At 34.9% G+C, this 18,355-nt stretch overlaps 2 protein-coding genes across 2 annotated transcripts in view; one reads left to right on the top strand and one right to left on the bottom strand.

Moving 5' to 3' along the window:
* LOC102805268 (RAD52 motif-containing protein 1-like) overlaps positions 1 to 7,423 on the bottom strand; it is a 66,592-nt gene extending 59,169 nt beyond the window's left edge. The window contains exon 1 of the mRNA XM_085508174.1: positions 7,249 to 7,423. Coding sequence (XP_085364300.1) covers positions 7,249 to 7,353 — 105 coding nt within the window. The 5' untranslated portion in view covers positions 7,354 to 7,423. The remainder of the gene's footprint in view (positions 1 to 7,248) is intronic.
* Positions 7,424 to 9,416: 1,993 nt separating this feature from the next.
* LOC102805411 (uncharacterized) overlaps positions 9,417 to 18,355 on the top strand; it is a 33,981-nt gene continuing 25,042 nt past the window's right edge. Inside the window, exon 1 of the mRNA XM_085508173.1 lies at positions 9,417 to 9,763. Coding sequence (XP_085364299.1) covers positions 9,464 to 9,763 — 300 coding nt within the window. The 5' untranslated portion in view covers positions 9,417 to 9,463. The remainder of the gene's footprint in view (positions 9,764 to 18,355) is intronic.

Raw genomic sequence — 18,355 nt, 5'->3', positions numbered from 1 at the left:
ATGTTCCAGGCAGACAGATGTAAAAGACAGGATGTTCCAGGCAGACAGATGTAAAAGACAGGATGTTCCAGGCAGACAGATGTAAAAGACAGGATGTTCCAGGCAGACAGATGTAAAAGACAGGATGTTCCAGGCAGACAGATGTGAAAAACAGGATGTTCCAGACAGACAGATGTAAAAGACAGGATGTTCCAGACAGACAGATGTAAAAGACAGGATGTTCCAGACAGACAGATGTAAAAGACAGGATGTTCCAGGCAGACAGATGTAAAAGACAGGATGTTCCAGACAGACAGATGTAAAAGACAGGATGTTCCAGGCAGACAGATGTAAAAGACAGGATGTTCCAGGCAGACAGATGTAAAAGACAGGATGTTCCAGACAGACAGATGTAAAAGACAGGATGTTCCAGGCAGACAGATGTAAAAGACAGGATGTTCCAGACAGACAGATGTTCCAGACAGGATGTTCCAGACAGACAGATGTAAAAGACAGGATGTTCCAGGCAGACAGATGTAAAAGACAGGATGTTCCAGACAGACAGATGTAAAAGACAGGATGTTCCAGGCAGACAGATGTAAAAGACAGGATGTTCCAGGCAGACAGATGTAAAAGACAGGATGTTCCAGACAGACAGATGTAAAAGACAGGATGTTCCAGGCAGACAGATGTAAAAGACAGGATGTTCCAGGCAGACAGATGTAAAAGACAGGATGTTCCAGACAGACAGATGTTCCAGACAGGATGTTCCAGACAGACAGATGTAAAAGACAGGATGTTCCAGGCAGACAGATGTAAAAGACAGGATGTTCCAGACAGACAGATGTAAAAGACAGGATGTTCCAGGCAGACAGATGTAAAAGACAGGATATTCCAGACCGACAGATGTAAAAGACAGGATGTTCCAGACAGACAGATGTTCCAGACAGGATGTTCCAGACAGACAGATGTAAAAGACAGGATGTTCCAGGCAGACAGATGTAAAAGACAGGATGTTCCAGACAGACAGATGTAAAAGACAGGATGTTCCAGGCAGACAGATGTAAAAGACAGGATGTTCCAGACCGACAGATGTAAAAGACAGGATGTTCCAGGCAGACAGATGTAAAAGACAGGATGTTCCAGGCAGACAGATGTTCCAGACAGGATGTTCCAGACAGACAGATGTAAAAGACAGGATGTTCCAGGCAGACAGATGTAAAAGACAGGATGTTCCAGACAGACAGATGTAAAAGACAAGATGTTCCAGGCAGACAGATGTAAAAGACAGGATGTTCCAGACCGACAGATGTAAAAGACAGGATGTTCCAGGCAGACAGATGTAAAAGACAGGATGTTCCAGGCAGACAGATGTAAAAGACAGGATGTTCCAGACAGACAGATGTAAAAGACAGGATGTTCCAGGCAGACAGATGTAAAAGACAGGATGTTCCAGACAGACAGATGTAAAAGACAGGATGTTCCAGGCAGACAGATGTAAAAGACAGGATGTTCCAGGCAGACAGATGTAAAAGACAGGATGTTCCACACCGACAGATGTAAAAGACAGGATGTTCCAGGCAGACAGATGTAAAAGACAGGATGTTCCAGGCAGACAGATGTAAAAGACAGGATGTTCCAGGCAGACAGATGTAAAAGACAGGATGTTCCAGGCAGACAGATGTAAAAGACAGGATGTTCCAGACAGACAGATGTAAAAGACAGGATGTTCCAGGCAGACAGATGTAAAAGACAGGATGTTCCAGGCAGACAGATGTAAAAGACAAATTGTTCCAGACTGACAGATGTAAAAGACAGGATGTTCCAGACAGACAGATGTAAAAGACAGGATGTTCCAGGCAGACAGATGTAAAAGACAGGATGTTCCAGGCAGACAGATGTAAAAGACAGGATGTTCCAGGCAAGACAAAAATAATGTAAAATTAAAGCCGCAAGCGGCGTCACCGGGGCCCAAGCTGACAAGATTCTGTTTCATAATTAATGTGGTCACATGTTAGACAATCAGGTAGCTTGAATTATCAGTAACATGAGGTCGAAATGAAGTTGGTACCATGTATTTACCTGGTTTGGTTATCGAAATATGGTTTTCAGGATATATAATGAGCCATGTTCTTAATAATGAGATTACATAATCATATATAGCCATTTCTAATGTCAGTTACATCTTTCATTCAATGTCTTCATAATGACACTTGTTACATGTCCTGCTCTGCGACAGTGTTTTAGATATGACTGCTTTGCATATTAATGAGTTCACATGACCATATATGGTCATCTGTTATTTTTAATCAAATCTCTTGTTCACTGTTGTCATAATAACACAGGATTCATCTTCCTAACTGCAACAGTGTTTAAGATATAATGGTTATGCATATTAATGAGTTCACATGACCATATATGGTCATCTGTTATTTTAATCAAATCTCTTGTTCACTGTTGTCATAATAACACAGGATTCATCTTCCTAACTGCAACAGTGTTTAAGATATAATGGTTATGCATATTAATGAGTTCACATGACCATATATGGTCATCTGTTATTTTAATCAAATCTCTTGTTCACTGTTGTCATAACACAGGATTCATCTTCCTAACTGCAACAGTGTTTAAGATATAATGGTTATGCATATTAATGAGTTCACATGACCATATATGGTCATCTGTTATTTTAATCAAATCTCTTGTTCACTGTTGTCATAATAACACAGGATTCATCTTCCTAACTGCGACAGTGTTTTAGATATGACTGCTATGCATATTAATGAGTTCACATGACCATATATGGTTATCTGTTATTTTAATCAAATCTCTTGTTCACTGTTGTTATAATGACATGGGATTTATCTTCCTAACTGCGACAGTGTTTAAGATATAATGGTTATGCATATTAATGAGTTCACATGACCATATATGGTTATCTGTTATTTTAATCAAATCTCTTGTTAACTGTTGTCATAATGACACAGGATTCATCTTCCTAACTGCAACAGTGTTTGAGATATAACGATTACGCATATTAATGAGCTCACGTGACTATATATGGTCATCTGTTATTTTAATCAAATCTTTTGTTCAATGTTGTCATAATAACACAGGATTCCACTTCCTAACTGCAACAGTGTTTGAGATGACAGTTATGCATATTAATGAGCTCACATGACCATATATGGTCATTTGTTATTTTAATCGAATCTCTTGTTCAAGGTTGTCATAATAACACAGGATTCATCATCCTAACTACAACAGTGCTTGAGTTATAACAGTTATGCATATTAATGAGGTTAGAAGCCCCCACCCCATGGGTGCCCAGCCACGTGGCCTAACAGTGTGCTATTGGGGCAAAATGATGCATCTGATGACACAAATGCACATACAAAATTTGAAAGAAATCAGACTAATACAAAACATGTAGTTGCATAATTTCTATTTTCACAAAATCCAAGATGGCGGCCAAACCACGTGACTGATCAAAATAATATTATTTTTCTCGTATGCAGCTAAGGCCAGGCATGGTAAATATAAAAACATCTAGTAGATTGGTTGAATCGTCTCTGAGAAACAAATACCCAAACTTTTGGTCAATTTTGCATAAAATCCAAAATGGTGGCCAAACAATGTGACTGATCTGAAATTTTTTTTAGGTTTCTGAAAGGGCTTGATACACAGATGCCATGAAGCAAAATTGAAAATATTCCCTCAAGTGTTGCCAGAGTAAAAAACTACTTCCTGTTTAGAAGAAATCCAAAATGGTGGCCAAACCACGTGACCAATCGTAAACATTTTTTCAAACATAAATGGGATTCATATATAGAAGCTAAATACTACATATGAGAGCATTCTGCTTGGTGGTTCTGAAGAAGAAGATTTTCAAGTGTTTTTTGCCGTTTTTAGAAAAAACAAAATGGCGGGAAAAGTCACATGACCGCTAAAGTTTTTATTGCTGATATCTATTACACATGAGTTGTACTATATACCATAAAAAAATCTAGACGCCTAGACCCTCAGAAAGTGGTCAAACAGCCACTTCCGGTTTTATTTCAATCCAATATGGCTGCCAAACTAATTGTCCAATCGAAATTCTGAAAGCATGTTGCACCAGTTCACATTATGGACTATCAGTATAGAGCATTATCAGACCATTCTGTTCAGCGGTTTTCTCAAACGGCTTGACGAAAAAAGTTACGGAAGAAAGAAGAAGATGATGAAGAAGAAAAAACCGGACAATAAGAATTGGGGCCTCGCCCTTCGGGCTTGGGCCCCTAATAAATCTGATATTGGACATGACATTATTAATGAATACTGTAAAACCATTTTACTATTTTGAGCATATTTACTGTGTTTTAATTTTACAAACTTGTCAAGGAAACAATTTTATAATGTTATTTTACATGTTTACCTAGATTTTACTTATCAGCAAAAATATCAAAATTAAAACCCAATGAATATTTAATGCATTCACAGCATACAATTTTATGTCAGTCTCCCTATTAACATAAAATTAACATAAAATTAACATATGCGATGATGTAATTTTTACCACAAATCACTGTTTATTTTTTAATTGATAAGTATTGTCATTGCTTTGATCAGTTTCTTCACATGTTTTTTTTTTCATTTCAAAACAAAATTGTTTTTGTGTCAACAGCCATGTGGAAATCATACAACTGGGACTGGTCATCTGTTTTAGAAAATTTTGTTGAGAACTCAGAATCTGAACCTGTTAGAAGGGAATAGCATTTTAATCACCTGTAAACTAGTACTAGTATGTTTTCATATTGAATATTAAATCAACCTTCAAAGTTACTCAATGATAAAATTTATCCAAAGAGAAAAAATCATGACAAAAGGTTAACATGCATATACAACTGCAGATACAAATGTATAAAATATAACATTGTACAACAGTAAGTTAAACATATACAATAAGTTTAAAATCCCTGCATTTGAGCATAACAGTTGACATCGCACAATCTTCGTAAAATCTTCTGAAAACTACGCTTTTGAAATTGGCATTATTATACAAATACTTTTGGTGATACATATAACCGTCACTGAAGTTGCCATGTTTTGTAAATAAACTATACAAATTGGTCACCATGTGGTATGAGTGGATTTGCCCAAAAACTCATGGAAATCATGGAAACCTTGGAACCACACAATCACCCAACATTAGCAAATTTATTTAATTCTGATAGTGGTGGTTCAATAATGAATTTCGTACAGTGACATGTTGTATTCAGAGAAGAGCCTAGATGCGATTGCCATAGATTATAACATTGTTGTAGATTAACACTGAATAATTTATTGAAAACAACATTTCTGCTATGATTATTGTATCCAGCCCTGTGGAACAGTAGAAGCAGACAACTCAAACACCAGCGGTAATATGATAACCCAAATCATATACAGTATATACCAAGACATGTATATTTAAACTTAACTTTAATTTTAAAAACATCATTATGTAAGTTTCTCTTTGGTGACAACAATGATTCAACAATTGTTTTATAGTAATTTTATATTAAATAGTATTTCCATTGCAAAGTCATGATAATAAATGTTTTATAAATTAAAAATTTTTAATTTGAATTTTTGTAATTCAGAAGTTCCTATGATCACTTTCCAAGGATTGAAACTATTCATAATCATTCAAGATAAATTTGAAGCATCCTGTTTGATATTTCAACTAAATTGAGAAAATCAGGTAAGACAATATAGAATTGTGTATATAAATGATTGTGCATAGTTGAGAATTTCAAACTCTGGCAGCAAAGAAAGGAAAATGCAGTCCTGGCGTTTGAGGGCGTTCACGCATGCGCAGACTGACACAACCTGAAGGCTGGTATCACAGAGAATAGAATTTGTCAAATTTCGTCATAAATGCGTAAAATCTGGAAAAATATATGATTTATATGTAATCGGACAACATTTTGCGATAGTTCAGTGTCTTATAAGCACTCGTAACTGGTTTGGACAAGGTATTTTGTATTTTGAGGTGTGATTTTCGGCTGCTAGAAAAATGTGTGCACATTTTGTTTCCTCCCTTGTCTTATATATAGTGCAAGCTGATCGGCCGGAAACAAGTATTAGTGATTTTTGTAGTTTCGGAGCGTGATGATTAAATTTAATAACATATGCTTGCTTTACATTACTAAACTGTTTTAATTCTATAATTTTTATTATTTTGAGCAAGGGCAAGGTCCTGTACTGGGACATAGTCGCTCGGTTCCATAGACATCCATGCATTGAGACGAATAGATCGTCAGGCCCCTGTGATAAAAAGTACTTATGTTATTGTACTCTGTTCGGTCATTGATCTCCCCAGCTGATCAATGAAAACACAAACCAAATAATCACAGAGCATATATGTTGAAGTGATTATAGGATGTATGAGAACCTAAATTCCATTATTTTGTAAATAGCCTCATTAATATACATTATTTTTAATGACACTGGAAAGAAAAGCTCAGTTAAAATATCACTTTCCAGAACTAGATTTATTATCAACTTTTTTTTTATTTCAGTTATTTTTGGTTCATATAGTTTTCTAAGTTGTCAAGAATGCAGTTATCGAAATTTGGGTCGTACTCATGCATTGTACAGCTATGATATTGTCACACACGCGAAGCGTAAATTTCTGGTATTTTATCATGGTCACACAAACAGGCAACGACCACTATGCTCTTGTGGACCTTTATGTTTGTGTCTTAAAATTATATCAGACTTATATATCAGACTTAAATTCATGGAATTGTTACAGAATGAAAACATTATTATACCAGTAGCACAGTTCATAAGTAAAAGCTTTGAAGTCAGGAAGCAGGGTCTTGCTTGACATCTTAATGCCTGCTGTCAATTTTGTAATTTTATATTAGATTGTATTTTAGAGATTTTGTATTATTTAGTAATTTAGTGATTGTATTTGTTATTTGTTATTTAGTATATTGTGTTTTTGTTTTGTTTTTTTTATATATATATTTCTCCTTGTACTTTGTGACCATTTTCTTTTCCTCCGGGGATTGTGTAAGAGTCAATAAGTAAATAAAATAAATATAAATCCTGTGTTTTGGGAATATATAATAACATATGGCTTAGTAAATACATTTTCATGAACGTAAAAACGTCAAAAAATGTATAGTACTGTACAATTTGTATCACATCAGCTAAAAATCGAAACGGGGACTGTTCCTAATCTTTGACTCGACTCCAATTTCAAACCGTTTGTGGAGGGACTGTGTTACTACATACCGCCAACTGAATTTCGTCGTATCTTCCTTTCATTCCACATACATATAGTGTATTGTCTATATAATCTGGCTGTTTAAACTCAATTATTTCGACGATAGACGACATTTCCTGAGGAGAATTACCATTAACTCAAAACCACTAACTCGTTGTTTACGTTCGGCGCCATTTTGAAAATCCCTCCGAGCTTGGATGTCTCTAGATGGCGCTATCACATTTCATTCAGCCAATCGTCCGTAGAGGCAGCTTGCCAAACCCTCAGTACCAATACCCCTCGGCCAGCTGCCGTACAAGTGACAATAAAACAAATGCGAATAATCTACTCATCTTAACTACATAAGGTATTTCGAATATGGAATGGTTACGCGCGTAAGCGTCCTTTAATAATAAAAACAAACATGGCTGTCACCAGGGATTGACCGGACTTCACACAAAGAAGTTCGCTGATTCTGTTCTAAACATTTTGGATTTCGGCATCCGAAAAGAAGGAAAATGATGTATAATAATAAGGTAGTTACAATGATACCTCAAAGTATGCACGAAGACAGTACAGCGGGAGTATCGACCGACGCGCAGTGTACTGTCTGAGTAATAACTTTATGAATGATTCTTCAAGTTTAATATTTTTTTTTACTTTTACGTTTCATTTTTTGAATCAGTGTTTATTATTACAGTTCTTTGATTTATTTTCGTTAGTTGAATTTTCACTTCGACGAACCATTTGTCGTTCATTTGTTTATACAGTCATGCTGCTTCTTTTAGTAATAAGTTGTCTGTAGTTAATACACGGCTGTTATATTTAATTAGTTTTTTATATGAATGTGTCCAGTGGAAATCTATCTGTTTCTCAATAAATACTTATAAATGGTTCATTTTTGAAACACCCAGCAGATATCTGAATAGTATGTATAGATCTCTTCAATGGCAGACTTATGCGAGGATTCATGCCCCAGACATCGCTACCATAACCTAAGATTGGCCGGATAAATTCATTATGTAGTTGTTTTTATATCTTTTTATATTATTTTTTTAAATATTTTTTTAGTAGAAATAAGCCCCTTGCCCCGTTCTTTTTAGATTTTCTAGTGCTTCTTGGAATTTTCCATTAGAAATCAGAGTGACTTTTTGTTTCTGCCTTCAACTTGAAAAAGAATACACTATCACTTAGAAGACTATTACATTTATTAAAAATCACAACCTTTGTTTTCACAATATTTACTAAGTTTCCAATACCGTGTGTATGTTTCCAGATAGTCTAATTTTGCAGAACAACTGGTGTTTTCTTTATACTTGGGTGTTCACATGCGTTGGAATTAAACATATCTGGCAGATCATTTATAAAAAACATATCCCTGATAATCAACGCCCGGAAATGGAGAACCTCAACTGAATATTTGTGAATTTCAGCATACTCATTACGTCATACTTATACTCCTATATTGGCATATACTTCATGTTCAAAATCATCTTGTGCATTGAAATTCGATTGACAGTCAATTACACAATTGTTGCGTGTCACCCACTCAGAGACTAATTATGACACAGTAGGGACTATATGGCAGGAGTTAATACATAATCAGTCGTAAACACAGTTTTGCATCCCTCGTTTAAACAAAACGTATCTCGCTTTGCCCTATTGACCATACCGTGCTGTGCACTTTGTATGCGTCAAACACTCATCTATATTTGTCACTAAAATCCACCGCAAATGTTGGCCCCGAAGCCCCAACAGTCAAAAAAAGCTGCCGCCGCCTCTGCCTGTGCACTGTAGTGTACACGCGTGTCATTATGTCGCAGTGCGCTCAAGTACGTATGCGTGTCACTGTACCCGCAGTACTCTACAGTTTTTGTGAAGAGTCGAATATAAAGTATGTGTGAATTTGCTTGCAAATAAACAAGAATAACTTCTCTTTTGCTTGTTATTATTATATATCATTACAAATTATAGGTGTGTACTACGTGCTCAGAAGCGGCGTAATATATTTCTCATCTGAAGGATGATGACGTCAATATTATAGTTGTCAGGTTCCAGCCTGGTATCCAATATAAACATGCAACATGTTGGCATTATACGGGTGACCGCGCTTCAATAATACTTATATGTTACTACCTATGGCATCGTGCACAGCTGCACGGTTCAAAAGACAAATACTGCCATTATATACAAGAGAAAATCACTAAAATGTCTACGATACGCTTCTAATTTGTAACATATACAATGCGGTACGCGATATATCGACGATTGGCTCTTCTTGTCGGAGTGTTCGGCTTTGTTATTTTACCTATATATTGGGACATATTAGCGCCAAGAAGCAGAGGGATTGAAAAAGCGAAATATTTGAAACCGATCGCCGGTGAGATCAGGTTGCCTGAGATTAAATACAATGAATATAACCTTGTCACGTCGGCGATAGACGCAGATTATAGTGATGAAATCGAAGGAGAAATGGGAATGACAGCTTTGGACGACGAATTTAAGAGACTTCCAGACAGAGATGAACAACGGAAAACAACAAATGTAAGTATTCGAGAGGGAACTCAAATGCCACTCCTTTGATTGGTTTCTACTTCGAACTTGTTATTCGCGTAATTTTACATTTTAGCAGCCAAAGTAGTCACTATAGTGTCAAGCTCAAATCATTCACCTACCGACACTGTATGCGACACTGACAGGAAGTTGAAACAACGTAAATTACTAATTTAATGTATTCCACACAATTTAACCGAGGGCGCTTATTTGGAAATAACATAATCACATAATATACCGAGTATTAGCTTCGAGACTGGGATTATGGACACCAACATCTGATGATATTCACAATTACCGTAATGTAATGTGTTATACCTGGGTACACGAGTACTTCCACATTGAATATCTGATGATATTCACAATTACCGTAATATAATGTGTTATACCTGGGTACACGAGTACTTCCACATTGAATATCTGATGATATTCACAATTACCGTAATGTAATGTGTTATACCTGGGTACACGAGTACTTCCACATTGAATATCTGATGATATTCACAATTACCGTAATATAATGTGTTATACCTGGGTACACGAGTGCTTCCACATTGAATATCTGATAATATTCACAATTACCGTAATATAATGTGTTATACCTGGGTACACGAGTACTTCCACATTGAATATCTGATAATATTCACAATTACTGTAGTATACAATAATGTAATATAACCAAGGAAGACGGGAATATACTAATGATCAATTCTCATCAGAAACTCATCTTCAATATAGCATATCTCAAGGTTCAGTACTTATACCACTGTTATTCCACCCACCCCCCATTTGTCAACATAATTTCGCGAAAATGCTGAATCTACTGTATCTAACATACACCAGAACCAGTCCATCAACTGTGAACAATAAGAATCCCTACATGAAATCAAAGACCAAGCTGCAACTCATCGATGGGAAAACGTTTTCCCATCAGATTTAAATTCGATTGCACTCCAAATCCTGTAAGAAAAATCTAAATGAATGTAATTTTTCAATCAATCTTATCTGTATGTAGAACAATATTTGACTACACTCTCCATATCATAGAACATTTCAAAGTTTTTATTTCAGCATCAGATAAATAGGCCAAACTCTTGTCTTGGGTTGATGTACTCAACTCGTGTAGTTAAACACAATGAATGTATTGCGTTGCATATTCCAATTCACAGTTCTGCTCACCGCCTACGAAATTCGTCATCATCTGACTCCACCTTATTTTACAGATCTCATACAACTAAGCACCTCTAGTAGAATAAAAATACACAACATACCAAGAACCAGATTTAACACTTACAGTGAGCGACCATATTTACGCCTCCACTAGGAACTCATCTACCGAACAATATCCGCACAGCACCCAATATAGATATCTTAAAATCCAGACTAAAAACTCATCTTTTTCAACAACCCAGTAATATATTATACTTGGCGAACATGAGCGGACACAACCAGTTGTTATATTTGATAATATTCACAATTACTGTAATACAATAATGTACTATACACGGATAAAACGAGCACCAACAGTTGTAATAGCTGATAACATTCATGGGGAGCAGCATTATCTTTGAATAATCACGAAGTACGTATTTAGCTAATGGCCGTTGTGTCATGTGTGCAAACCCGAACATCTAATAAATATTACATGATTATTTATACAGGGAAAGAATTATTCTGATACTTCTAAATTGTATACGATTGATTACTATCAGTTTCATAACTACAAAGAGCATTCATACAATATGGATTATATAGTAGATACGGTTCAGTGTGATTGTGACAAACAAAACGACAGTAGCACCAGGAACACAACGTGTGAGTTGATAGCAGCTGGTAGTCAATCCGCTTATCGGGTATTGTTAGTTGGCATGACACATCGAGATTCACATACATCAATATGTGACATGTATACCATAAGGAATAACACATTGGTTTCTCAAAGTCACTCACTGAAAGTGATGTGCCAATTAATCATGTAATCTGGTATTTTGTATGAAGTCATACACAAGCTCCCTTATCAATAAATAATACTAAACTAAAACGAGGAATGCATTGTTACCACCCAAACACTATGATGTATACGACTTCTCTGTGACGTCAAACTAAGTTATATTAAGCCATCATGGAGAGATTGACATATGACCTCAGACATAAAATAATACATGAAACATTTGGTCCATATAGACCAATATCTGACACACACATCGTAAAGCAATAGACAGTACACTTTGTTCAAATACATCAACATTACACCACATTTTAACATCAACCACTACATTCAATCTTTATCACATGTCGATATCATCAACCACTACATTCAATCTCTATCACATGTTGGTATCATCATCAACCACTACATTCAATCTCTATCACATGTTGATATCACCAACCACTACATTCAATCTCTATCACATGTTGATATCATCAACCACTACATTCAATCTCTATCACATGTTGATATCATCAACCACTACATTCAATCTCTATCACGTGTTGGTATCATCAACCACTACATTCAATCTCTATCATATTTTTGTATCATCATCAACCACTACATTCAATCTCTATCACATGTTGATATCATCAACCACTACATTCAATCTCTATCACATGTTGATATCATCAACCACTACATTCAATCTCTATCATATGTTTGTATCATCAACCACTACATTCAAACTCTATCACATGTTGATATCATCAACCACTACATTCAATCTCTATCACATGTTGGTATCATCAACCACTACATTCAATCTCTATCATATTTTTGTATCATCATCAACCACTACATTCAATCTCTATCACATGTTGATATCATCAACCACTACATTCAATCTCTATCACATGTTGATATCATCAACCACTACATTCAATCTCTATCATATGTTTGTATCATCAACCACTACATTCAAACTCTATCACATTATGATATCATAAACCACTACATTCAATCTCTATCACATGTTGGTATCATCAACCACTACATTCAATCTCTATCATATTTTTGTATCATCATCAACCACTACATTCAATCTCTATCACATGTTGATATCATCAACCACTACATTCAATCTCTATCATATGTTTGTATCATCAACCACTATATTCAAACTCTATCACATGTTGATATCATCAACCACTACATTCAATCTCTATCACATGTTGGTATCATCAACCACTACATTCAATCTCTATCATATTTTTGTATCATCATCAACCACTACATTCAATCTCTATCACATGTTGATATCATCAACCACTACATTCAATCTCTATCACATGTTGATATCATCAACCACTACATTCAATCTCTATCATATGTTTGTATCATCAACCACTACATTCAAACTCTATCACATGTTGATATCATCAACCACTACATTCAATCTCTATCACATGTTGATATCATCAACCACTACATTCAATCTCTATCACATGTTGATATCATCAACCACTACATTCAATCTCTATCATATGTTTGTATCATCAACCACTACATTCAATCTCTATCACATGTTGATATCATCAACCACTACATTCAATCACTATCACATGTTGATATCACCAACCACTACATTCAATCTCTATCACATGTTGGTATTATCAACCACTACACTCAATCTCTATCATATTTTTGTATCATCATCAGCCACTACATTCAATCTCTATCACATGTTGATATCATCAACCACTACATTCAATCTCTATCACATGTTTGTATGATCAACCACTACATTCAATCTCTATCATATGTTTGTATAATCAACCACTACATTCAATCTCTATCATATGTTTGTATCATCAACCACTACATTCAATCTCTATCACATGTTGATATCATCAACCACTACATTCAATCTCTATCACATGTTGATATCATCAACCACTACATTCAATCTCTATCATATGTTTGTATCATCAACCACTACATTCAAACTCTATCACATGTTGATATCATCAACCACTACATTCAATCTCTATCACATGTTGATATCATCAACCACTACATTCAATCTCTATCACATGTTGATATCATCAACCACTACATTCAATCTCTATCATATGTTTGTATCATCAACCACTACATTCAATCTCTATCACATGTTGATATCATCAACCACTACATTCAATCACTATCACATGTTGATATCACCAACCACTACATTCAATCTCTATCACATGTTGGTATTATCAACCACTACACTCAATCTCTATCATATTTTTGTATCATCATCAGCCACTACATTCAATCTCTATCACATGTTGATATCATCAACCACTACATTCAATCTCTATCACATGTTTGTATGATCAACCACTACATTCAATCTCTATCATATGTTTGTATAATCAACCACTACATTCAATCTCTATCATATGTTTGTATAATCAACCACTATATTCAATCTCTATCACATGTTGATATCATCAACCGCTACATTCAATCTCTATCACATGTTGGTATCATCAACCACTACATTCAATCTCTATCACATGTTGATATCATCAACCACTACATTCAATCTCTATCACACGTTGATATCACCAACCACTACATTTAATCTCTATCATACGTTGATATCACAAACCACTACATTCAATCTCTATCACATGTTGATATCATCAACCACTACATTCAATCTCTATCACACGTTGATATCACCAACCACTACATTTAATCTCTATCATATGTTGATATCACAAACCACTACATTCAATCTCTATCACGTGTTGGTATCATCAACCACTACATTCAATCTCTATCACATGTTGATATCATCAACCACTACATTCAATATCTATCACATGTTGATATCATCAACCACTACATTCAATCTCTATCATATGTTTGTATCATCAACCACTACATTCAAACTCTATCACATGATGATATCATCAACCACTACATTCAATCTCTATCACATGTTGGTATCATCAACCACTACATTCAATCTCTATCATATTTTTGTATCATCATCAACCACTACATTCAATCTCTATCACATGTTGATATCATCAACCACTACATTCAATCTCTATCACATGTTGATATCATCAACCACTACATTCAATCTCTATCATATGTTTGTATCATCAACCACTACATTCAAACTCTATCACATGTTGATATCATCAACCACTACATTCAATCTCTATCACATGTTGATATCATCAACCACTACTTTCAATCACTATCACATGTTGATATCACCAACCACTACATTCAATCTCTATCACATGTTGGAATTATCAACCACTACACTCAATCTCTATCATATTTTTGTATCATCATCAACCACTACATTCAATCTCTATCACATGTTGATATCATCAACCACTACATTCAATCTCTATCACATGTTTGTATGATCAACCACTACATTCAATCTCTATCATATGTTTGTATAATCAACCACTACATTCAATCTCTATCATATGTTTGTATAATCAACCACTACATTCAATCTCTATCACATGTTGATATCATCAACCGCTACATTCAATCTCTATCACATGTTGGTATCATCAACCACTACATTCAATCTCTATCACATGTTGATATCATCAACCACTACATTCAATCTCTATCACACGTTGATATCACCAACCACTACATTTAATCTCTATCATACGTTGATATCACAAACCACTACACTCAATCTCTATCACATGTTGATATCATCAACCACTACATTCAATCTCTATCACACGTTGATATCACCAACCACTACATTTAATCTCTATCATACATTGATATCACAAACCACTACATTCAATCTCTATCACATGTTGATATCATCAACCACTACATTCAATCTCTATCATATGTTTGTATCATCAACCACTACATTCAATCTCCATCATATGTTTGTATCATCAACCACTACATTCAATCTCTATCACATGTTTGTATCATCAACCACTACATTCAATCTCAATCATATGTTAGTATCATCAACCACTACATTCAATCTCTATCACATGTTGATATCATCAACCACTACATTCAATCACTATCACATGTTGATATCATCAACAACTACATTCAATCTCTATCACATGTCGATATCATCAACCACTACATTCAATCTCTATCACATGTTGATATCATCAACCACTACATTCAATCTATATCACATGTTGATATCATCAACCACTACATTCAATCTCTATCACATGTCGATATCATCAACCACTACATTCAATCTCTATCACATGTTGATATCATCAACCACTACATTCAATCTCTATCACATGTTGATATCATCAACCACTACATTCAATCTCCATCATATGTTTGTATCATCAACCACTACATTCAATCTCTATCACATGTTTGTATGATCAACCACTACATTCAATCTCTATCATATGTTTGTATAATCAACCACTACATTCAATCTCTATCATATGTTTGTATAATCAACCACTACATTCAATCTCTATCACATGTTGATATCATCAACCGCTACATTCAATCTCTATCACATGTTGGTATCATCAACCACTACATTCAATCTCTATCACATGTTGATATCATCAACCACTACATTCAATCTCTATCACACGTTGATATCACCAATCACTACATTTAATCTCTATCATACGTTGATATCACAAACCACTACATTCAATCTCTATCACATGTTGATATCATCAACCACTACATTCAATCTCTATCACACGTTGATATCACCAACCACTACATTTAATCTCTATCATACGTTGATATCACAAACCACTACATTCAATCTCTATCACATGTTGATATCATCAACCACTACATTCAATCTCTATCACATGTTGATATTATCAACCACTACATTCAATCTCTATCACATGTTGGTATCATCAACCACTATATTCAATCTCTATCATATGTTTGTATCATCAACCACTACATTCAATCTCCATCATATGTTTGTATCATCAACCACTACATTCAATCTCTATCACATGTTTGTATCATCAACCACTACATTCAATCTCAATCATATGTTTGTATCATCAACCACTACATTCAATCTCTATCACATGTTGATATCATCAACCACTACATTCAATCTCTATCACATGTTGATATCATCAACAACTACATTCAATCTCTATCACATGTCGATATCATCAACCACTACATTCAATCTCTATCACATGTTGATATCATCAACCACTACATTCAATCTATATCACATGTTGATATCATCAACCACTACATTCAATCTCTATCACATGTCGATATCATCAACCACTACATTCAATCTCTATCACATGTTGATATCATCAACCACTACATTCAATCTCTATCACATGTTGATATCATCAACCACTACATTCAATCTCCATCATATGTTTGTATCATCAACCACTACATTCAATCTCTATCACATGTTTGTATGATCAACCACTACATTCAATCTCTATCATATGTTTGTATAATCAACCACTACATTCAATCTCTATCATATGTTTGTATAATCAACCACTACATTCAATCTCTATCACATGTTGATATCATCAACCGCTACATTCAATCTCTATCACATGTTGGTATCATCAACCACTACATTCAATCTCTATCACATGTTGATATCATCAACCACTACATTCAATCTCTATCACACGTTGATATCACCAATCACTACATTTAATCTCTATCATACGTTGATATCACAAACCACTACATTCAATCTCTATCACATGTTGATATCATCAACCACTACATTCAATCTCTATCACACGTTGATATCACCAACCACTACATTTAATCTCTATCATACGTTGATATCACAAACCACTACATTCAATCTCTATCACATGTTGATATCATCAACCACTACATTCAATCTCTATCATATGTTTGTATCATCAACCACTACATTCAATCTCCATCATATGTTTGTATCATCAACCACTACATTCAATCTCTATCACATGTTGATATTATCAACCACTACATTCAATCTCTATCACATGTTGGTATCATCAACCACTATATTCAATCTCTATCATATGTTTGTATCTTCAACCACTACATTCAATCTCAATCATATGTTTGTATCATCAACCACTACATTCAATCTCTATCACATGTTGATATCATCAACCACTACATTCAATCTCTATCACATGTTGATATCATCAACCACTACATTCAATCTCTATCACATGTCGATATCATCAACCACTACATTCAATCTCTATCACATGTTGATAACATCAACCACTACATTCAATCTATATCACATGTTGATATCATCAACCACTACATTCAATCTCTATCACATGTCGATATCATCAACCACTACATTCAATCTCTATCACATGTTGATATCATCAACCACTACATTCAATCTCTATCACATGTTGATATCATCAACCACTACATTCAATCTCCATCATATGTTTGTATCATCAACCACTACATTCAATCTCTATCACATGTTTGTATGATCAACCACTACATTCAATCTCTATCATATGTTTGTATAATCAACCACTACATTCAATCTCTATCATATGTTTGTATAATCAACCACTACATTCAATCTCTATCACATGTTGATATCATCAACCGCTACA

Source organism: Saccoglossus kowalevskii, chromosome 14, assembly GCF_978046115.1.
Source record: "Saccoglossus kowalevskii chromosome 14, keSacKowa6.1, whole genome shotgun sequence".
Classification (NCBI taxonomy): Eukaryota; Metazoa; Hemichordata; class Enteropneusta; family Harrimaniidae; genus Saccoglossus; species Saccoglossus kowalevskii.
Note: the sequence above shows the minus strand (reverse complement) of the source record. Positions and strands in the feature narration are given on the sequence as shown.